Source organism: Rattus norvegicus, chromosome X (assembly GCF_036323735.1).
Source record: "Rattus norvegicus strain BN/NHsdMcwi chromosome X, GRCr8, whole genome shotgun sequence".
Lineage (NCBI taxonomy): Eukaryota > Metazoa > Chordata > Mammalia > Rodentia > Muridae > Rattus > Rattus norvegicus.
Genome location: NC_086039.1, coordinates 64,020,890 through 64,045,654, shown reverse-complemented (window position 1 = coordinate 64,045,654; position 24,765 = coordinate 64,020,890). Strand labels below are relative to the sequence as shown.

Here is a 24,765-nt window from a genome sequence, read left to right as displayed (position 1 = left end):
GGTACGAACATGGGAAGCCAGGCAAGATGCCTTTATAGAGTCAGGTCATGCTGGTTTTCCTCCCACTCATACAGAGGCTTTCTAATGCACATTGCGAGGAAAGCCACCAGGTTTGCAGCATTTACATGATCAGATAGCTTAGGTTCATCACGAGATGATTGTAGTGACAGGAAGGGAGGCATCAGGGACATGGTATTCCTGTACAACTGAGAAAAGTGATACGAAACTCCCTATACTTGTCTTCTGCCAGAGGAAGCAGACTAAAGTGTCAGATTTAGCCTCAGGAGAGAAAATTAAGTGTTTATATTTATGGCTATTTTATCTCCTTTGTTGAGTAGGTGAGGGGTCAAGAGCTAATATATACAGTTCAGATTTCCTCCAGAACAAAATTTAACTGAGCTTCAATTTTCTGTTCTATAAAGTAAGCTTAATTTTAACATCTCATTGTATTTGGGTTATAAAAATATGTTTTGATAAAGGATGTGAAAACTGTTATTTGAAACATCAAAAACAGGTCTGTACTGTTTGCAATGTTAAGATTTCATCCCGGTTATGATTATAGTCAGTTTAAAGGTAATCAGGAACTCATCTTGACTTCTCATACCTCTCAAATATAAATGTTCATGTGCCCCTGCTCCTTCCAAAACCTACCTAAAAGGTTAAGATAACAGAGTAGCTCAAAGATAACCTCATCCTTTCATCAAAATTGTCTTAGTTGCCTTTTTATTGCTGTGATAAAATACCCGCTGTCTTGGTTACTGTTCTATTTCTGGGAAGAGACATCATGGCCAAGGCAACTTATAAAGGAAAGCATTTAATTGGGGTCTTGCTTACAGTTTCAGAGGATTAGTTTCTTTTCATCATGGTGGGAAGCATGGAGGTAAGCAGACATGGTGTTGGAGCAGTAGCTGAGACTACAGCCTTGATCTGCAGGCAAGAGGCGGTGAGAGAGAGATGAGACTGGGCCTGGTGTGGATTTTGATACTTCAAAGCCCACCCCCAGTGACACACCTCCTCCACAATGCTATATTTCCCAATCCTTCCTAAACAGCCCACCAAGCATTCAAGTATATAAGCCTATGAGAAGTGAAGGCATTCTCATTCAAGCCATCATACCTGCCAAATGCAACTTAAGGGAGAAAGAACTGTGAGGTCAGGAGTATCATGGTGGGGAAGTCAAGCTGACCTGTGCTTAAAGCAAACTGATTACATCCCGTGCATAAGCAGGAAGCAGAGAGCAATGATTATATTCATCTAGCTCTCTCCTTTTCATATAGACCAGGATCCCAGTTCTTGGAACGGTCATGCCCATATTTAGGATAGGTCTTTTCACCTTAACTAATCTGTCAAGGCACTCCTCCAAGATATGTCTAGAGGCTAACCCAATTCAAATAATTTTTGATAGGTCTACCCGGAGACTTGTCTAGAAAATTCCAGGTCTTGTCAAGTTAATAATCAACACTAACCATCAAATAATCTAATTGAGCTGGCAGGATTGTCCGAATTCATACAGTAAATAAGTAGGCCAGGCTTGTACATAGCCCATTCTTATCCCATTCGTTTTTCATCTAGCAGTTGGATTTTACATTGAATTTGAATTAGAAATTTCTAAGCAAACATTTCTGGTTGTGAGGATGATTTTGGAAGTGTCTCTATTCAACCTTCATTCTGAGATATTTGTGCTCCTTAATCTGTAGAAGGGTCAGATCTTTTTAGGAGCTGGAGAAGAGGATGAAGAAAGGACTGGATTTAGTAATGAGGGGATAATGTGTGTGCAACTGTGAAGAAAACAATACCAGAAATATCTAAAACAATCTCTAAAGTGAAGCTCATGGAAAAATATTAAACATTAAAAATAATGCTATTCAAATTATATTTAATTTATATCATTTTTCATTCCTCTCATCCTTCCAACTCTTTCCATGTCCCCCTCATGCTTACTTTCAAATTCATGACCTCTCATTTTTATTTATTGTTATATATATATATATGCAAATAAATATATAAATTCAATCTGTTGAAAGAGTTTAGTGTTGTCTTCATGTAAATGTTTTTAGGACTCAGCACGTGGTACTGGATAACCATTTAGGGTACTCATGCCTCTTTCAGCAGTCTTTAATTGCCTGTAGTGCGTCATCTAGAGTTGGGGCTTGATGACATTTCTCATATCCCCAGTGGCATGTCAGTTGGTGTTGTCATTGTTCAGTTCTTATTTAAGCAACAATATTGTCCAGATTTTCTGGAGGTAGCTTCCCTTTTAAATCTAGGTGACATGGACTTCTTGGTCTTCTGGCGCTAAACAATCTTTCTGCTCCCTCTTTCTTCATGTTCCCTAAGGTATAGGGGATATATCAGTTGCAGATGTTTCAGTTGGAGCTGGTCACCCCCAAATCAGTTGTTTTCTGCATTTTGATTAGTTGTGGCTTTCTTAATATAATAATTATATTAGTAAAGTGGCAGTATTAGCTTCTCTAGATCCATGATTTCACTAACCCTGGGAGGTTGGCTAGATTTTCAATATAGGTATGATTTCCTTTTTTTGGGGGGGGTCTTAATTAAGTCCAAGTAAAAAGCAGTTGGTTACCATCAAGATAAAATGTTACTGCTTTACCTTTAAAGGTATTTTCCCTGCTGGTCATGTTTGTGGTTCATAGGCGTCACAGTTGGGTAGGACTACTGATTACTTTCAATAGGATTTCAGCTAAGATCCAGCATAAATTCTGAGTCCCATGTCCAAAGTATATGGGATCTTCAGCAATAGGGATTAACCTTCAAGTTCTGGAAACCATCAAGGTAAACATCAATAGCCTATATTGTTTTGGGAATTGATTGGTCTTCCCCGAACAATAACTCAAAAGGAAGTTAAAGTTTCTTATGCCTGGAACTGGTATTTTCACTGGTATCACTGGGTATAGGTGGTTCTAGGTGGACACATTATCATCCCAAGTAGGATACCTTTATTTAAAATGTGTGTGCATTTGTGTGTGTGCTTGGATGTTTGTGTGTTTTCTAAGTATACATAAATACAACTGGCTCAGTCCATACAATGTTATTTCCATCTATATGATTTCAGAGCTAAGCAGTTTCCCTTGGATAATCAACTTGGGGCCTCTTTACTGGGGAAATAGATCTTTTCCACTGTCAATATTCCTAGGTTGCTTGCAGTTCTTTGTCTAGCGTGTTAACTTGTTGACCAATGGTGTCCTTGTTGAGGTCTTGTTTAGGCAGCCATGGTGATGGGATTCTTTGGTTCAGCTTCTCTGATATTTTTAGAAGATGGAATCTCACTGCAAACTTCCAGTTTCTCTGGTTCTTGTCCAGTTTCTGCTCCCTCTTCTGCTTTTGAGCCTTTGGAGCACTTGTGTTGTATTTGTATCAGGTAAGGCTGAGCACTGCAGGATCTCTGCATTTTGATCAGTTGTGGTTTTCAGTAATTGTCTCTGTCTGTGGGAAAGGGATCTTTTCTTGATAATGGGTGAGGGCAATACTTATCTATGGGTTAAAAGAATAAATATTTCGAATGTAATAAGGAATTGTGAAGGTTTAGGAAAGTGGTAGTTGTGGAGTCTCCTGCAAGAGCCATGACCTTACTGTCCCCAGGTGGTTGGCTAGGTTTCCAGTACAGACATAATTTCCCTCTTGTTGAGTCCAATTTGAGAACTGTTGGTTACCGCCAAGGTATGTGTGACAGTAATGCAGCCTTAGGGTTATTGTGCCCTGCTGGTGGTTGCTGTGGCTGAAACATATCCTAGCTGGGTAGAATTGCCAGCTGCTTCCTCTTTTGGGAAAGGAATGGCATGGTGTCTTCTCGTACTATGAAAGCTATTTATCCCTCATCATGGAGGCTTTCAAGTAAATTCCTGTGTCTGAAGTGCAGGGTGACTTCAGCAGTAGGAACTTACCTTCAACCTCTGTGAAGCAACCAAGGGCAGCCAACATAACCTTTAATGTTTTAGGAGTTTCCTGGAGTATCCTGACCAACACTGCAAAGGGACCTTAGTTTTGGTGTTGGCTTTGATGGCGATAGTCTGTGGGTCTCTCTGGGAGCATTATTCATCCAGATGGAAAATTTTTATTTCAACCATGTATATAACTATAGAGACTTATATTTTATATATAATTTTAGGTAAATACATACTTCCTTCAGATAACTTCACTCTTACTGTTACCCTCTTCCCTCTACTTTTGGTACTTATATTTTCTTCCCCCTATAATTGAAGGGAACCCCTATCTTCCCATTCCCCCTTCAAATCACTTGTAATATTTTTATTGTTCCACTCCCAAGGTTGCACTTTACCTTTCTGATTGTTGTGATAATTTGTACATTTAAATATGAAGTTAGGAGCCATGAACAAAAGAGAACATGTTGTGTTTGTCTTTCTGGATATGGTTACTTCACTCAATAGTATTTTCTGGTTCCATCCATTCACCTTTTTATTTACAGCTAAATAGTATTCCAGAGTACTTATGTACCACCTTTCCATCATCCATTCCTCAGTTGATGCACATTTTGGTTGATGACATTTCCTAGCTATGGTGAAAAGTCTGGCGATGAGCACTGCTAAGCAAGCTTCTGCAGAGACCGATGTCCTTTGGTCATGTGGCAAGAAGTTGTGAGGTTCGCTCTTATGGTAGATGTATTTTCAGCTGTTTGGGAAGTCTTCACACTGACTTTCACAGTGGCTGTGGCAGTTAACAATCCCACCACCAACAATTAATAAGTGTTCTACTTTTCTCACATATTCGCCAGCATTTGTTGTTTCCTAGTCTTACCACACTCAAAATTGTCTTCATTTGCATTTCTTTAGTTTCTAAGGATGATGACGCTTTTATGATATTTTTTCTTCCTTTGAGAACTCTGTTCAGGTTCCAGGACCATAATTTTGAATGGGTTGTTTGATTTTGTCTCTTTGTGTTTGAGTTCTTTATATATTCTGGTTATTACTCCAGTGTCAGATTATCTCTTCACTCAGTTGATTGTTTCCTTAGCTGTACAGAAGCTTTTTAACTTTATAAGGTCCAATTTTAAAATTGTTTGCCTAAATTCCCAGGCAAATGGAGTCTTTTTCAGAAAATTCTTTCCTACAATTGTATATCATGGGGCACTGCCTGCGTTTTCTTACAGCAGTTTCAGCATTTGAGGTTTCATATTAGGTCTTTAGTCCATTTGGAGTTGTGTTTTGTGCTGGGTGATAGATACAGATCTAATTTCATTCTTCTACTTGTGAACATCAAGTCTTCCCCATCACTATGTCATGAAAATGCTCTCTTTTGCCATGTATTTCTTGGCTCCTTTTCAAATACCAGAGAACTCTAGCATTGTTCCTTTTACTCATGGTTGCTTTGACTATCTTGGCTCCTTTGTAATCATTAGGATTTTCTCTTTTTTTTAATAGAGAACATTGAACATTTTGACTGGAATTGCATTGAATATAAAAATTGCTTTTGGTTCAATGATCATTTTCAGCATAGTAATTATGCCACCCAAAAGAATGAGAGATCTTTCTATTGTCAAGCGTTTTGCCCAGTCTCTTTCTTTGGGGACTTAAAGTTTAAATTGTAGAGATCTTATATCTCCTGGGTTATGTTTATTGCAAGATAATTTATTCAAAACAAAAGAAACTGAGGCGCACCCCCAAATTTCGTCTATATAGCAGTATAATTCTAATACTAAAGCCAGGTAAACACACAGACATACAGACACAGACACAGACACACACAGACACACACACACACACACACACACACACACACACACACACCGTTAATGGCTGTGAATAGCAGTGTATCTATTTCTTTCAACACATTTGTTGATGGTGTATAAAAAAGCCATTGATTTTTATAACAATATTTTCTGTGTGGCCACATTGCTGAAATTTTCATTTTCAAAATTTGTTATGGAAAACTTGGGGTATCTATTTTTTCATATGGGTATTTTGACTTTATACATTTCTTTTAAAACCTTTTTTATTGCCTTATTGTTTCAGCAAATGCTTTGAGCACTAGATTGAAAAGGAGTAGGGATTGTTGATAGCCCTGTCTCATTCCAGTTTTTAATGGGATTGCTTTGAGTTTTACTCGTTTTACGGTTGTGCGGCCTGTGAGTTTGCTATATGTAGACTTTTTTTTTGTTGAGTTATGTTCTCTCCAGTCCTTCATTCTCTAGGATGTTTGAAACATGGGATTTTGACAAAAACTTTTTCTTCTTCTACTGAGATGATCATGTGGCTTTATCTTTAAGGCCATTTGTATGATTTTTTATATTTATTAACTTGCTTGTATTGAATCATCTCTGCATCTCTAAGTTAAAGCCAACTTGTTTATTGTGAATTACCTTTTTGATATATATATATATATATATATATATATATGATTTGCTAGTTATTGAGGATTTTATATCTATGTTCACCAGGAATATTGGCTTATAGAATGTGTATGCACCTGTGGTGTGTGGCGGGGGTGTTTGTGTTTGTGTGTGTGTTTACCTGTTTTCATATTATTCTGCCTATGTAGATGGAGGTTGGAAAAGCTACTGAGTATTTATTGTTTTGAATAATTGGTTGTAGATTATGCTTGAGATCTGGTACAATTTTGTTGTGACTCCATCTGGGTTTGGCTTATTTTTGTCAGAAGGTTTTTTTGTTTGTTTGTTTTAATTAGTGTTTCAACCTCCTGATTTGTGATGGGCCTGTTTGTTGTTCTCTTCTTGGTTTAACTTTGGTGGATTTTTTTTGTCCATTTCTTTTAGGTTTTCCTTCTTAATGGAGTACACGTCTCTACAAAATCACTCTATAATCTTCTGAATTTGCTTAGTGGTTGTTTTAAGATTTCTCTGTTCATTTTTGATTCAGTTAATTTGGTTCTCGTCCCCCACCACCACCTCTTCCTCCTCCTCCTCTTCCTCCTCCTCCTCTTCCTCCTCCTCCTCCTCTTTCTCCTCCTCCTCCTCCTCCTCTTCCTCTTCCTCCTCCTCTTCTTCTTTGTTTGGTTTGGCTGGGTTGCTTATCTTCCCAAAGAACAAGCTTGTAGATTCATTAATTCTTTTTATTATTTCCTTTGTTTTAGTTTCATTAATTTCTGCTCTGACATTTTTATTTATTGTAATTTAATGGTTTTGGCCTTTGCTTATTTTCCTTGCAGATTTTTTGAGTTGCATCCTTAAGTCATTTATTTGTGTTCTTTCTGATTTTTCACAGAGGTGCATAATTAGAACAATCCGTTTCATTGTAGGACTCCAGACCTAAGATCTGACCCACAGGTTTTGTTGTGTTGTGTTTTCGTTTTCATTTAGTTATAAAATTTTTGTTTTAAATTTACTTCTTGATTTCTCCTTTGATCCATTCATCATTATTTAATGAGTTGTTTAATCTCCATGAGTTTGCATTTTTACTACACATTTATTTGCTCTCAATTTAAGGTTAAATTGCTTTATAGTCAGATAAGACACACAGAATTATTTCAATTTTCTGAGTTTGTTAAGATTTGTTTTGTGTCCCAGAATATGGTCTGTTTTAGAGAAGCTGCCATTGGCTGCTGAGTAGAGGGTTTTGTTTGTGTTAAGTCCATTTGATGTATGATGTTATATAATTCTGATATTTCCTTCTTAGTTTTTGTCTACATGAAATGTCTTTTGGAGGAGTCGAGTATTGAAATCACCTGCTATTTGGGGATTGATGTTAATTTATGTCTTTAATTTCTAGTAGTATACTTTTCCTGAAATTGCAAGAGTTTGGTACAGATATATTAGTGCTGTATATTAGTGCTGTATATGTTGATATATATTTAGTGTTGTATATGTTTTCTTGGTTGATTGTTTCCTAGATTAAAATGAGGTGTCCTTTTAAAAAAATTTCTCCTGATTTGTTTTAGTTTGAAGTCTGTATTATTAGATATTAAGATAGATATTAAGACCTGTTTGCTTCCTGGTCTCATTTGTTTGGAGTACTTTTTGCCCAGCCTTTCACTTTAAAGTAGTTCCTATCTTTAAAGCTGAGTTTCTTATAGACAACAGAGAATGGGTCTTGTTTCTTAATCTTGTTTCTCAATATCTTTTGATTAGAGAGTTTAGGCCATTAATATTTAAAGATAATCCTGAACAATTTGTGTTGGTTGCAGTAATACTGGGTTTTTGTTTTTGTTTTTCTCTTTTATATTTTTTTGTGTTCTTAATTATAATTTATCTCAATAATTGTATGTTCATTTTCTTTCTTGGAGTCTCTTCAGTCAGAAGTATTGGTTGTAGTGGTCTGTTGGACTGTTCCTTTTTTTAGGGGCGGTATAAATATTTTTAGCCTGTTTGTATCATTTTCTTGCTTCTTCATCTATGGTAGATAGTTTGGCTGGCATCAGTGGACTCTTAGAACATGGAATGCGTTGCTCCAGGCTCTATTGCTTTCAGTTTTCTACTGAGAAGACACCTATTATCTTATGGGTTTTCTTTATATATGTCTTGTGGCATTTTTGTTTTTGTAATTTCATTTCAATACTATTTGTTCTGTTTATTTAGTGTTTAAGTTGTGATATACTGTGAGGAGTTTCTTTTCTGGTCTTGGACATTTAGTGTTCTATATGTTTCTTATTTGCTTATGGGTGTGTCTTTCATTGGTTTGGGGAAATTTTCTTCTGTAGTCTTGTTGAAGATTTAGTCTATGCTACTGACCTGGGATTCTTCTCCTGCGTCTGTAGCTATAATTTAAAGACTTTATTTTCTTTTCATGGTGTCTCACGTTTCCTGCACATTTTTATTGGAAATTTTTTATTTACATTTCAAATGTTATTCACTTACCCAGCTTCCTGTCCATAAGCTCCTTAACCCCCTCCCCTCCACCTTCTTCTATAAGGGTGATCCCTCCCAACCATCCCCCTTCCCACCTCCCTACTCTGGCATTCCCCTACACTGGAGGGTCGAACCTTGGCAGATCCAAGGGCCTCTCCTCTGATTGGTGCCCAACAAGGCCATCCTCAGCTACACATGCAGCTGGAGCCATGGGTCTGTCCATGTGTGCTCTTTGGATGGTGGTTTAGTCCCTGGGAGCTCTGGTTGGTTGGTATTGTTGTTCCTATGGGGTTGCAAGTGCCTTCAGCTCTTTCAATCCTTTCTCTAACTCCTCCATTGGGGGCCTTGTTCTCAGTTCAATAATTTGCTGCTAGCATTCGCCTCTTTACCATTTCATTCAGACTTATGTTTGTGATTTCTTGGGTATTGATCAAGCATTTATTCTCTTTGAATTTTTCTCTTTAAGTTTTTCTGAGCTTGTGATTTATGTCTTTTTAAAAGTCTTTGAATTCTTTCATCAATATTATAACTATCCTTTTAAGTTCTGTGTCCTGGGGTTCATTTAGGTAATTCTCATTGTAGAACATTTCTACAGTATTGATGAATTTGGAGGAACAATGTAATGTCTTGATTTTCATACTGTTTTGTTTGGTTGGTTTTGGTTTTTGTAATGAGATATTGGCATATGTACTTCTTTTTGTTGTTTGTGGGTTTTATGTGGACACAGCAGGCTTCGCTGATGCATAGGATGTACCACTAGACACAAACCTGGAGATTATGAAATGTATAGGTGAGGCTCACTAGTCTGGGCTGGGACCCAGAGTATATTTAGAAATTCAAAATGGTGTAGGCACTGTAGCAGGTAGACTTACTAGGCTATGTTATGGCACAAAATATTCCATCTGGCTTGAGCCTGGAATATGGATCTGGTGCTCCCCCAAGCCCCCTGTCATAAGTTGACCAGAATTGGGTGCTTGTATTGAGGAGCATGTATAGCTTATATGTATCTCCATGCCATCTGGAAGGGCTAGAGAGATCCTGTTAAGGTCTGGAACTTGATCTGACCAGTCCCAAAGAAGGAGAGAGAAGCCAGAAGGAGATTATGATTTCTGGTAAGCAAGGGTGAGCAACTAGGATTGTGCCAGCGAGAGCAGGTAGGTTACCCCCATCTCTATGCTATTGGGTAGCCTAGAGGGTCTCTGATGGGAGCAGTTTATGATCTGGCCAGTTCCAAAAAGAGGAGCAGGAAAGCAGCCATGGTGAACAAAATGGGGAGGACTATGCTGGGAAGCTCAGGTGGATTTCAAGAGGGTCTCTAGCAGGAAGAGGTCTATGAGCTAATGAATCCCAAAGAGTGGGAGAGAGGCCAGGATGGGGTCCGGGTTCCTAGAAAGCAGCTGAGGAGTGAGCAGAGTAGGGTGGGAGACTGTGCCAGTGAGTGTAAGTCTAGAAATTCTTGATATATTGTCTAATCTTACTGGCTTTAGAAATATATTGGTTTGGAGATTTTTCTGGAGTGTATGTAGTATTTAGTTACCAGGCTGAGTATGTTCTTGCCTTTGAAATTTTTGAAAATGTGTTTTACTTTTTCATTATGCATTTTCATAAATAATTTGTTCTTATTTGTCCTGTCCCTGATTCCTTGCCTTGGCTCTCGGTACCCTTTTTACTTCCCTCCAATGTCCCCTTTTGTGCTTTTATGTCTCATGTATTTACTACTTGAGTGCGCTCTCTCTCTCTCTCTCTCTCTCTCTCTCTAAATTTTCCTGCTCCCTTAAAGCCTCTTCTTTTTCCTTTCGTTCCTTTTCTAATCAATAAATTTTATTGTGTACATGTGTGATGGGATGACAGTATAGAATACATATAGATTGTAAAATTATAGTAATGAAAACACATTGATCTATGATTAATTACATATAGTTAAAACACTTAACTATGGTTTTTGACAACAGAAGTATATAGAACAAAAATAAATGCCAGACATTTCTTTCTTTTAGATTCATGCTTAGTTTTTAATGTTAGCTATGCTGTTCCCTAGATTGACACCATAGGAACATTTTCACATTGGAGACTTTGTTTCTTTTTGTGTAAAAGAGGACTGAATTAGTTTTTCAGTTTCCTATTGTAAGCACTTGTATGTGGCCTCACTGCTTTTATGCTCTTGAGCCCCAAAGTCAAAGACAAGCAAGTTTGATCCCCAGAAACTTAGATGCTTTGTACCTTAATCAGTGGCCCTATTTCCCCTCTCTTCACTACTCTGACATCCTCTACCTAGTCCAGACAAGCAGATGCTGCCTTATATAAGCTCGACTGACCTACTTGAAGTACTTTGTTTTAAGCACAACCACTTTTTTACAGCCTTAGACCTGGTGCTATCTCTTTAGTGCCCTGGGAGTAGGCTTGATTTTGATTCTCTTATATTCTGTTGAAGTCTAGGTTTTGATAATGTAAGCCCTCTAAATCTTTAACAAAATTTGAGGGGAAGCCAGATTAGCCAGTTTGAATACCAGAAGCCTGACACAGTCATTGCTCTCTGAATGCTTCAGCCCCTCTGTCATCTACTGTTTACTGAATACTTTCTGAAAACCCAGGACTACTAGATCTTGACAGGAGAAAGACTGTTGACACGGACTAGGTGCTTTGGCCTACATTGGATTTTTTTTCTCCCAAATCTATAGGCAGAAGGAAATCAGGGAATCACTGGAAACCACGTTTTACTTTCTGATGGACTGTTTAAATGCAGATTCTTCATTGCACAGAAAACACATTGTCTTTGGAAATGAATACTAAGTCAGCAGCTTTTGTAAACTTTTGTCTTAGGTTAGTTATATTAAGTAGAGGTGAAGGTGATTTTAGTGAAGTGAAATATGTTTTCCCTCTGTTCTCTAGATGTAGGAGCACTTCTCTGTTGAATAAATGATGTTCTTGTTCTAGCCACCTTAGCCAGATGGTCACATTTAGATATTAGATCCAACCTGGCTCTTTCCCCTTTCCTCCCCCCATCCACAATCCTCTTTTCCCAGCAAGATTTTAACACGACATCTGTCAAAATGGATGAAAAATGACTTCTTCTCTTTGCCTTGCCCACCCACCCTCTGGCTGTGGTGCTGATGATTATAGAGCTATGCATGTGGGTGGCACAGAGGACAAATTCTTCAGGCAGTTCTAGCCCCCTCCTCCTACCCTTCTGGAAACCTATGGGCTTTCTAGCCAGGAAACTCCAAGACTGAACTTCAAATCACAAACTGGGAAAAAACTGAAGCCTTCAAAGACTATTCATAGTAACCCAAGGGAAAAAAAATTAGACTTCGAATATGGATTTTAAGATCATTTTAGGTTACCTAAGTGACTTGGCACTGTTTGAGTTCTTCCAGCTTGCCTCTAGCAACAACCAGATTGAGGTTGGAAGCAAGCAGGTCTTAATGTCCTAGAGATCAGAAAAAGGAACTGTTGACATTGTTTCCTACATTTTAAATGGGTTGTGCTTACCTTTCATCTCTGTTTTTTTCTCTGATGACCACAAGATACATATGTTGATCTGTAATAAAATCTAGTATAAAATGAAAAAAAAAACCTGTAGAAAGCAAGTAGCTCTAACAAGTTGTAAGCCACATAGATACACATTGTATAAACAGATCATCTGGCAACATAGTGTTTTACAACCCAAGGGAGATGCCGACTCTGATCCAATTCAGAGCTTGCCTGGTTTTAGGATGCATGCTCATCACCGACGGTTTAAAAAGAGGTTAACAATACTGTTTCTTGTAGATTAAGCAGATGGTTTATAGCCAGTGCACAAGTGATATTATTTGTAGAATTAAACTCTGCTTGACTACTCCAACTTCTCCTGGTTGTTATGTTCACCTTCTCCTAGGTAGAAACCAGTAAAAGAGACAGAGGGAGCGAAGACACTGGCTGGAGTTAGAAGTGAAAGGATGAAAGGGCTGGTGACCCACAATCACTGAAAGAAGCAGCTGGCTATAGAATATGGCTGCACCAGAAGCATCAATGTAGGATTTTAGCTTCCTACAATATTTGATTTGGCAATCCAGTCTGGGATTGTAGCTCATTTGTTTAGTATATGTAAAAGCCTGGGTTTAATCCTCAGTATCACAAGAAGAAAAAGGAAAAAGAAGGTCCGTGCTCCGTCAGAGGCAAGGATTGGATTTAGAGATGGGACTAGCATACAGATAAATGATGGTGGGGAGTTACAAAATCTTCATGAGCACAAAGATTGGTACCAGCAAGGAAAACTGAAAAATATATCAAGGCACTCCTTGTAATAGCTTGAAGAGGAGAGAAGCATGGGGGAGGTGAGAACTAATTAGGAGACAGCTTGAGGTGATGAGGGCCAGGTCTAAGGAGGGGTAATGGAAGTGAAGAATAGCCCCATATCTGAGAGGGATATACAAGGAAGAAAGAAGGAAGTTCAATAGAGTTTTGTAAATTAGGAAAAATTAAGAAGAAAAGGAATATGACACATTTTACATTTCATTGGAAGTGACAACAGGCATTTGCAAGGATAGAACTGGAGGCGTATGGCAGGCTAATGTCATGATAAAGAATGATTTCTCTGGGGACCTAAGTAGAGAACAAAACCCAAAATATCTATTGATTCTTTTTTAAATGGAGCAGCCAAGGGCTAAAGTGTAAAACCCATCCCTCAGTTTTCCCAGACAGTCTGGGAAAATGCAGGCAGTAGGCTTTGCTTTGATGTAATGCCAGCCAGTCCCTTGCATGGGTTCTCATTTTCCTCAGCAATGGACCTTAAAAACACCCTTTAAGCACAAAGAAAGGGAAAGGAGAAATAAACTACAAAAATGAAATTGTTGTCCTTTATTCCTTGCAAAACTAAAATATTCATTTCAACAGAATGCCCAAACTGAGGGAATTGAGTGGTCATCTGTAGTTTCAGTGTGTCATTTGACTGATGGAAAAATTTAGACAGGAGGCTAGGTAGATGGCTCAGTTCATAAAGTGTTACCGTGTAAATATGAGGAACTGAGTTCAGATGCTAGCACCAGTGCTAAAGACTGGGCTTTGTGCCACATACTTGTTATCTCATTCTTGTGACAGTGAAGAGAGGAGGTCTCCAAGGCTTCCTAGCTAGCCAGCTGAACTAAATTTGTGAGCTCCATGTTCACTGAGCGATCCTATGTCAAAATAAGGTGTATAGTCTGGGGGCATGGCTGAGCAGATCACAGCTCATACTTCTCTTACAGAGAGCCCGGGTTAGGCTCCCAGCATCTCTGTCAGGTGGCTCACAACCATGAGTGACTCCAGCACCAGGTGATTTAGCATCCTCCTTTGGCCTCTGCAGACACCCCACACATGTGCATACACTATCCCAGACAAAGAAGTAAAACGAAATGCACCTGTACACACACACACACACACACACACACACACACACACACAGAGACAGAGAGAGACAGAGAGACAGAGACAGAGAGACAGAGAGAGAGACACACACACAGAGAGAGAGAGAGAGAGAGAGAGAGAGAGAGAGAGAGAGAGAGAGAGAGAGAGAGTGTCAGTCAGTCCGTGAGTTAAGATTTTATTTCCAGTAGCCATTTGGAACTCTTTTTATATACTTAGATTTCTTAGCTGTTCTTGCAGCAACCTAGGTTATAATTTGTCAGAAAATGCATGATGGTTGTCCTTTAATATTTTTGGCTAAATAGTCAAGAGTCGATTACAAACCTATTTTAAAAGGATAACTTGTCTACTCCGAAAGAACATAAAACCACAGCTTTAGATATACTTAAAGGGAACGAGGAAATGAAACTTGGCTATTGTTCATGAGAAAAGGGGCCATCTGAGGGGAAAAGGACAGAAGAAACCTCATACTCTCTCTCCATATCCTTCCTTTTCCTGCTGTGTATATTTTGAGAAGGCAGAGCTTGCTCAGTTACCATAACAACAGTTGGAACATTTCTTATTCTTTACAACATATCATGGTTTATGTTTAAATTAAAAAAATATTTTGTTTTGTGTGGATGGGTCTTTTACCAGCATGTAAGTATGTATACATATACCTGCCTGGTGCCTGTGGAGGTAACTGGGGCACATTGGATCCCCCTCAAAGTAGTCTTATAGATAGTTGTGAACCTCCATGTGGGAATCAAACTTAGATATTATGGAAAAGCAGCCAGTCATCTCTCCAGCCTCAGTAGTTCATTTGTTAATGTATTCTTCCTCTTGATATTAAACTTTAATACTATGCTAGCTAGCCAGGCTAATTAAATATCTGTTTGGGGAGTTATATTTTTCAGCTAGAGGGCAAGAATTAAAAGAATAAAGCAAGCGCTCAAGTTCTTGAAAACTGAGGGAGGGCTGTGATCCTAGGGTGTTTTATCCCTTGTCATTCCAACTTGACATTGGGCATACATCTTTCACAACCATACATATTCTCAGACATACAGCAACTACTGATGGAAACTTAGGCAGAGAATATTGGAGGCAGAGGAGCCAAACCCCATGGTAGCATAGGGGTATCTGGGGGAAGAATGAGGCATCAGAAGATAAAAGGACAGCCCCCACATGACAGAAGTTTTGCTAGGTGCTTCATGGAGCAGCAGTGTCAGGATCATAAAGGACTTCTTTTAAATACAGGGTCTCAAGCCCCAGTTCAGACCGACTGGATTGAAATAAGCTCACTTCATCCTTCTACTCCTATGCAAGAGCATCGTTAGTGTGGCTACTGGAAGCACTGTGTGCCCCACTTACTGGCAGATCTGAAGAAGAACCAGTGTATGTTGGCACTGCTTCCAGCGTGCTCTGAGAATTGGAAGTCATTTCGTTAGCTATCACAGGAGTGGTATCCTGTGGCCTAGAAATATTGGTGTTCCATGATATAGTAACTAAGCACCATTTCCTAGCTTCATATTGGGACTTCAGGAGTAGAGGCAATTGGGAATTAGGACTTTTGGTTGGAAGCGAAACATAACGCAGAAGGGGAATAGAGAATGGAATTTGTGGTAGAGCCATTCCCAAAAGACTTTTCTTGGCTTTCTTTATAATGATCTGCTGCCAGCTTTATTTCAGTTTATTTCTCTGGCTGTTCTTAGAGTCCACATGTCCCTTTGTTATTAATTTTGAGGTTTATGGCATTTCTCATAATTCTATCCTCTGAGATAAGATTTCTTGGTTTCTACATTTTATTCTAACTCCCAGAAAACAACAACAACAACAACAACAACAACACACACACACACACACACACACACACACACACACACTCTCTCTCTCTCTCTCTCTCTCTCTTTCTCTCTCTCTCTCTCTTCTCCTGACTTGTCTTGAAATTCCAACATACTTATATACCCAATTAACTATCCTCCATTTTAACACATTTACAACAATATTTTTCATCATCTTTTTTCCGTCAAAATTTTCATTGTTTCCTAATATAGAGCATGTTTTAATAACTACACTTAAGATTGATATCCTCTCCTGAAAATCAACTCTGTCCCCATCTTCCTCAAACTAAATTCAAGTCTCTTTACTTATACCTCTTGTTTATTTAACCTCATTCTTCAGCCTCAAATACCCTTCTATTTCCTTCAACATATGTTACTATCTTTTCTATACTTCAGTGCTCCATAAAACCTTTCCTGGAGACAGATAACTGTATAGTACTTCCTACCCATAAAGTCTTATACTAGGCTATTAACGCTAAGACATTCTAGGCATTGTATATCCATCTGCTAATCCACCCTCTCTAAAATCTTGCCTGTGGTGCAGACATTATCCTGTTTCATGGATGAAGAAACTGAAGCCCAGTGTTGCATAGTTGGAGTGTTTTGTATTTGGCTTTTGTAATATTGCACTCCCTAGCATCTCTATTACATACGGACAGCACCATTTTGATTGGTCCCTTTAGCTTTTCCATTTTTCACCTCATATCATCACTGCTTTTAAAGTAGCGAAGTTCAGAATATAAAGCTAGATTTTTATGTTGTTTGAGGGGCACTTTGATCTTTAAGTGGGAATAACCCCAGTAAGCAGGTCTATGCACACAGTAGGTCATTGAATGCATGCTGGATGAGAGATGAATGTGTAAAGTACGTATATCTATGAAAACCTTGTAGCAAATTAAAATTTAATTCTATACAGAAAAGGAATATATATATATATGTATATATATATATATATCCATCCAATGTTAGGCAAAACTTAATTTACGTTTTTTATTAAAATACCTAGAAAATGGGAGAAGAACATTCTTTTACTCTGACAGGTATTTATGGTGAATGAGCAAAGGAACCACATAGAACTTCAAGCCCCTCTGGATTCATTATCTTCATCACACCTCTGCACGCACAACAGCTAGTTCTTGGCTCAGTGTTTCATAGCTTATGCAGTAAGTAGGAGTGTAGAACTACATAGCATAGCTTACAAGTTAAAAGTAGATTCTCTAGAGAAAGGCTATATCTGCATATGAATTTTGTTTTTATAGATGGTGTCCTGAACAGAGGGTCAGTATTCAAAGCTAACAAACTCGTGACACTTAATCAAAAGCTGGAAATACAGTTCAAACTATACAGTCTCATGATCCGCTAGGCTTCGTCTGTCTCGGATTATCGAGCTAATTTTACAACATTCGGTTGGAACCTGTCTTTGAAGAGAGAGGGGGAAACATCTATAAGTTTTTTTTTTTGAGAGTACTTTACAAATCACTTTGACAGAATACTTTACAGAAACAAAGTAAGGGAGAAACTGATTTTGGTTCATGTTTTTAAAGGGTAGAGTCTCTTGGCAAGGAAGGCATGGAGGCTGGGTTGGCTTTTTCTGTAGCAGCAGGAGCATGTATCAGTTTGTTCATATTTTAGCAGATCAGGAAGTGGGGAGCTTGGGCTGTTATTAGAAGTGGGTTTAATTTCCAAGGTCTGCCTCCAGGGACATCTTCCATCTCAGTCCAATGTCCCAGAAGTTCCATAAATTCCTTAAAACAGCACCACCAACTGAGATCAAGTTTTCAAACACACGAGCCTTTGTGAGCCATGCCACATTCAAACCATAGCAACCAGTGACTAGCAATTCTCTTTCTCCACTGAGACCATACCAGCAGAAATTGATTATTTTCTTTGGAAGAAAGTAAGATCAGCATAAAAAGGAATCTCTTTAGAGAGCAGATTAAAATCTCCTTCTCGAGCGTTCTTTAATACCATCCGTTTTTATAACAGCTGATAACATTCTGTATAGTAAGCTCATATTAGTAGTATGGTTCGATGGTTCTTAGATCTAAAGACCTGTTTCTGTAATGTATTCATTGTTACTGGCAGAAAAATAAGTTTGCTTCACTGAACCGCAGTTTTTCTCACCTTAAAATATGGGCCATAATGAAACACAGCTCATTGAGGACAGATTATGTGATATGCTGGGTGAGAAAACAAGCTGCACATAGAAAAACACAAAATATTTGAAATACGTTATAAAAGGTCCTGCTGTAATGTCTGAACTGAACTTTTCCTGTTCCTTAATTTTTGTGGAGAACATAGAAGTTAGAATCCTGAACCAAGGAGGATGTCTTAGGCAGGACCTAAGGGGTAGTATACCTCATTGTATAGTCCTATCTAGGTATTCATATGTGTGTAATGTTGTGCATATTCATTTCCTGAGAAGGCTGCTGTAGCATTAATTCTCAGACAGTGTGTTATATGACAGGTCTGTTGGTGAGGGTATATATTCCACACATGAGTGCCTGTTATCTTTGAAATGGTTTTATCTTTGGTCGAATGGAACCATGATTTCCTTAGGCAGACATTTCCTTCCTCAAATAGGCTCATTGGAAAGCTTATTTATAAATGACATCTTCAGTAACTCAGGACACACAGAGAGAGGGGGAAGGGAGGAAGAGAGAGAGGGAGGGAAGGAGGGAGGGAGGAGAGAGAGAGAGAGAGAGAGAGAGAGAGAGAGAGAGAGAGAGAGAGAGAGAGAGAGACTGAGTCTCCTTGCCAGGCAGGCCATATGTTCTCTAATTCCAAAATGTGCCTTCCCAAGTGCTGGGATGTTACAAGGTAGAAGAGTTCAGGGGGGAAAAAAACAAATGAAGATATAACACAGTGGTCAGTAGCTAGAGAGAGACAGTGTACCTCTCCATCTTCATATGTACTTAAATGAGTGTCATGGCTATATGTGTTTTTGTTCATGTGCATGTGGAAATGGACTAGATAGTTGTTTTCTGTTGTGTGGCGCCTGTTCCCTATTTCCATGAACTTGAGTGACTCAGGTTAAAATTAAGGACTGTGTACATCCTCTGCCTTATTACGTGATCTTCCGTTTCCGGTTTAACCTCTTTATTATTAGTTTTTTGAAAAATCTACCAAATGAAGCCAACAGAAACTCCCTGTATATGCCACAGGAGAACTGAGCAAATTTCTCTGTGTATATTTGTAGACTTGAGTTTATCAGGCATAGCACATCACGTGCTCTTACCACATGGGATGTGGTGGGTAAGAAGAACTAAATAATATACTGCCAACTCTCAATTGGTCAGTTTCAGAAGGAGGAAAAAGGGAAGGTAACACAAAGAGTTATAAACAAATATGCTTTTGCCTCATTTTAGCCATTGATGCCAGACCAGCCTTTCTACTTTAAAGACCCAGGACTTGTGTAAAGCATCAAGGAGAGAGAATAGAGCTTTGTTTGTTTGTTTTCATTTTGGGAAGAGGAGTTCATGAAAATAGATAAAAGCATGATTCTTTGTCTATATTATGGATTATTCTTGTACTTGCTAACAGAGAACCAAAAGCATTGTTTGTCTTGTAGTCCAATATAGCATGCCTGTTGGTGTCATTTTTCCTTCACCACCACCTTTCACCACTGAAACATGTGAGCTTTACCATTAGATAGTAGATTTGCGCGAGGAAGTGCTTAAGTAGACCAGTCAGATATTTGGACTGAACGCATTCTCATTTTGTCTCCTAAGCTGATCACTGGAGATTCCATCGTTAGTGCTGAGGCAGTATGGGATCACGTCACCATGGCCAACCGGGAGTTGGCATTTAAGGCTGGCGACGTCATCAAAGTCTTGGATGCTTCCAACAAGGATTGGTGGTGGGGCCAGATCGACGATGAGGAGGGATGGTTTCCTGCCAGCTTTGTGAGGGTGAGTGTCAACCTTCACTCTGCTCCTCTCTCCTTGGCTTTCCCTACATGCAATCTTGTTCTGCCCATTCTTCGCTTGATGAGTTTCCTTTTGTCTTTTCATTTCCTTTTCTCTTTCTCCCTCTCTGTCTCTTTTGCTTCACTCCTATTCCTTTCTTTAAAGCTCGCTTTTCTAACCTTCAGACCTTTCTTTTACTCTTTTTGACTCTTGTTTATTTTACCTACATTGTCTGTTGCTCACTTTTTTTATAAGCCCCTTCCTTTTTCCAGTCTTTTCTTTCTAGATTTAACTTGGACAGTTTTTGAGGTTTTTTTTTTTTTCAACTTTATGTGGCTGTAAATATTTTTTTGCCTTTCTTTTCCTTTTTGCCACATCTACTTTATTTTCTATATTCCCCCTTTTGATCCTTCCTTCTAGATCCTTCTTATCTCTTCCACTCTTTATTTTTGCTCTCTTTTCTTTCTCCCTACGTCAACTATACTTAGTTCCTTTTTCTTTTTTCTCTCCTAGAAGAAAATATGAACTATTATGCACTGTCATAGTCTTCAGCTATTAATGTCAGCATATGTACTCCCTGTTCTTCAGGGGCAAGAGATTACTCATCACAGGTCTTACTTCTTATAACAAAGTCAAACAGGAAGCCTATAAAGGTTTGGAAGGCGTTGGATGATTTGATGCTGGCCATTAATGATGGTGTTCCTGTGAGTCCTCTGTTTCCAATAGGTCATCTTTTATCATGTTGCTTTGGGGAATTTTCACTGACCATGTGTCTCAGCTCTTGGCTTTTCTTAAGGTTGTTATTTTAAATTTGTTCTGGGATTGTTGGAAGGGGCCAGTTTTTCCCATCTGCAAACTGGCCCTGGCCATCCTTTTCTGGCCAGAGGATATCACAGTGAATGAGAGACAATGAGAATTTCTTTATGGCAAGAAAACGAGCCAAAGCTCACGAGAGTGTGTTAACAACCACCCTTGCTACAGCCTACCACCTTTTGTTTGTTCTTCTGGAGTGTTCTGTTTTCCTTTTATAACTTTTTAAAAAAGAAGTTCTTTGAGAATTTCATACATGTGAATAATAGGTCTTTTTCAGTACTGAGGGACTCAGAGCCTCCTGTGTGCCAGGCAAGTGCTCTACCAACTAAGCTCTCCCGCCATCTTCACTGTTGGTTTCTTCTGCAACTTAAGAGGGAAGGATTCTGGGCCCCAAACAAAAGCTTAGAGGGTCAGGGTCCTTGACTTTTGGAGAGCAAAGGACTTTTAATTTGCATTACAAACACTGTCCTCTCTCACAGTCCCCCATCTCCTTCTCCTCTGAGAGCATGGGGCTCCTGGGTGTAATTTGAAGGTAGGAGCAAAGCGTTGGAATTAAGAACTTGGATTGCAACTTCATTAGTTCCTACCAATATGTTTTAAATTTTTATTGTTACTTTTTAGGGCGAGATTTTTAACTGAAGCATAGGGGTCTCACAGCAAACTTTTTCCTAAGGATATAATGAGCGAATGCATGCTAATAAAAGATGTGACACAGTTATACTAGTATAAATTACTTGAAAAATGCCTACCTGTGTTTTAGTTTTTACTACCTTATTAGCTCTACCAAGGTCCACATATCAAGACTGGCCATATTAATTGAAAGAGGAACCCATCCTTGTAGGGTATATCAACTTATAAAGCACAGTTGATTGATTGATAGGATTTAGGTGTTGGCCTAAACAAGCAAATAGAATTGCCTCTTGTCTCCTTCAATGCTGAATGTTTTTTAATGACTATCTAGTAGTCCTTTATTCTCTGCTTATGTGACTTATTTCATTAATGCCTTGAAATGTTATCTGTGTCCCAATCCAGCTATAATGGTTGATAGATCAGTCCCTAGGGTATTCAGAATGAACCCATCAATAACCACAAGACTTAAGAGCTGGTGTGAATCTTTATGCACTTAGAGAGTGTGGCTCCTGTGCTGCCCAGCCTCTCTTTTCCAAAGGATGATTAAATATTACTTAAATATTAATGTGTTTTGTTTTCAGGGAAATAGACCATGAGATAAGAAGGAATATTGAGCAAGTCAAGATGACTTAATGAAATGAATGTCAAGGTCAATCTTTAGAGAATATCTATGAACAAGCACTGATGGTTTTAAGCCAAAGGCTAAAAGGAGTGATATTTCCAGCACACATCTGCAGTATCCACTTTGTGTAGAATATCCAAGAAGCAAACTAGTAAAACCCAGAATCCAAATTAAACACCATGTTTCTCCAGATCACTGAATCCATTTATATAGTCTAATCATCTAAACAGTTTTTCAACGAAGACATGCATATTAATAGTCAATAAATATTTTTTCAAATGTTCAATATTCTCAACAAATAGGAAAATATAAGTCAGTAATAAAACCACTAACACACACACACATACACACACACAGAGAGAGAGAGAGAGAGAGAGAGAGAGAGAGAGAGAGAGAGATACAGATGCATGCATATGCACAAAAAGTTATACAAATGCTGATGAGAACATGAGGAAGAGGATCTCTTTGCTGATTGGGAATGTAAATTTGTGTGGTCACTATTGAAATGAGAATAAATGTTTATTGAAAATGAAACAGAACTACTATCTAATCTTAGGTATGTACCTGTGTTAATTTTCATGGCTGATCAAATGCCTGGCAAGAGTTAACTTAATGGAGAGGTGGTTCACTTTGGCTTAAGAGGATATGACATGGGGGTTGGAGATTTAGCTCAGTGGTAGAGCGCTTGTCTAGCAAGTGCAAGGCCCTGGGTTCGGTCCTCAGGTCTGGGAAAAAAAAAAGAGGATATGAAATTATGACAAGGATGGCATATGTTTTCATTTTCTGTTGCTGCATAAACACCATGATTAAAGTACATTAGGGAGGGTACTTTCTTTTTTAATTAATTAATTTACATGCCCCTATTTTTTTCCTCTGAGGGAGCGCCCCCTGAGTATTCTCCCACACCATTACATCTAATCTCTGCAATGTTTGCCTCATCCTCTCTCACTGAGGCCAGACAAGGCAACCCAGTTAGGGCAATGGACTTCAGTCAGGGGACAACTTTAGGGACAGCCCTCACCCTAGCTGTTGGGGGACCCACATGAACATTGAGCTGCACATCTGCTATGCTACGTAGGTGCCAGGGGCCTCTGTATACTCTTTGGTTGGTGGCTCAGTCTCTGAGAGCTAGGGAGGGTATTTTCATCTTATTAGTCTTAAGCCATCATTGAGGGAAAACAGGCCAAGAGTTCATGAGCTCTTGGCAGGAACCTGGAGGCAGTTACTGAAGGAGAGCCCATGAAGGTGTGCTGCTTACTGGCTTGCTCCCTATGGCTTGCTCAGCTTGCTTTCTTATACTAGAAGTATAAGGCTCAGGCACAACAACCTTGTGATGCCACCAACCACAGTGAGCTAGTTCTCCACCACATATCAATTAGCAATTAATAATGCCTGACAAACAAGGCCACAGGCCAGTTTGAGCTAGGAAATTCTTGAGTTGAGATTCCCTCCTCCCCGGTGATTCTAGGTCTGTTTAGGTTGAAAACTGAAGCTAACTATGGCAGCATAGCAGCAGAAATGTGAGATGCCTCTTGTCCCAACCCAAGAAGCAGAGAAAGATTAATGCTGATGCTAAGTTAACTTTCTCTTCTTTATTCAGTCCAGGATCCTAGCCTATGGGATGGTCTACTTAACATTCAGGGTGGGTATACGCTCATCAGATAAACTTTTCTGAAGGCATTCTCATATACATATCCAAAGGTACATTTCCATAGAGAGTGTGAATCCTGATAAATTGACAATGAAGAGTAGCTATCATAATACCCAAAGCACTCAATTTCACCACAAAGAGTGTGCACATCCACATTATTGTGCTGCCCTTTTCATGATAGTTTTTTCTAAAAAAAAAAAGCAGCCTTGATGTCTATCAACAGATGACTCTATAAAGAAAGTGAATGGAGAGTGTATACTGAATATGATTTTATTTAATTTAACTTTAAACAAGAGTGTAATTTTCAGAAAGGTAGATAGAATTGGAAAAAAATATGTTAAGTAGAATAAGTCATACTCAGTTACATGGAGTTGTATATGGTTTGTGAAACAAAAAAACGAAAAAAGGACCATGATAGGAGAAGAAGTACTCTTCAAAGGACGAAGAGAAGAAAAAGGAGGTAATAGAATACAGGATACATGTGACAGGAGAGGAGAAGGGGATATATTCAGCCAAGGAAGAGTCAGAAGGGTAGGAGAGAGGCTTGAAGGAGGAGAGGCTTTAAGAATGGAGTATGTATCAAAATGCTATAGTGACACCTGTTACTTCGCATGCTAAAGGAAACAAATTGAAAGAGCGGGAAAGCCCCACTAAAATTTAAGCTATCTTAATAAGATTCCTTAAAGATAATGTCTGGAAATTAGACTTTTGTTTTTCTTTAAAAGAACAACTAGATCAGTAGTTCTTAATCTGTGAGTTGTGACCTCTTTGGGGTGCATATGAGATATCCTACGTACCAGATACTTACATTGCATTTCACAACAGTAACAAATTACACTTAGGAAGTACCAAAGAATCAATTTTATGGTTGGGCATCACCATAATATGAGGAACTATATTAAAGGATAGCTTTTATTTCGTAGCTGATGTTTAAACATATGTTGTTGTGTTTCTCTTAGAAATATGTATAATATAAAACACAGGTATAATTTGAATTTTTCTAGTAGTCACATGAAAGAGTTAAAGTTACAGGTGAAATTAAATTTCATGTTATACGTTCTGGTATCTTCAAAATATTATGGAATATTATAAAATATCACTATAAAACTAATAATGATATTTTATTGTTTTTAGAAATATGGTATATGTAGAAAATGTCTCAATTC

General features: G+C 38.5%; 1 protein-coding gene across 11 annotated transcripts in view; it reads left to right on the top strand.

Annotated features, from left to right (window-relative positions):
• The window catches only part of Arhgef9 (Cdc42 guanine nucleotide exchange factor 9), a 158,100-nt gene that overhangs the window by 41,613 nt on the left and 91,722 nt on the right, over positions 1–24,765 (top strand). For 10 of the 11 annotated variants that reach the window (XM_039100035.2, NM_023957.2, NM_001393743.1 and 7 more), the window contains exon 2: positions 19,707–19,886. The exons of the other annotated variant lie outside the window; for it this stretch is intronic. In XM_039100035.2, the coding sequence (XP_038955963.1) occupies positions 19,707–19,886 (180 nt within the window). The remainder of the gene's footprint in view (positions 1–19,706; positions 19,887–24,765) is intronic. 11 annotated transcript variants of the gene reach the window in all.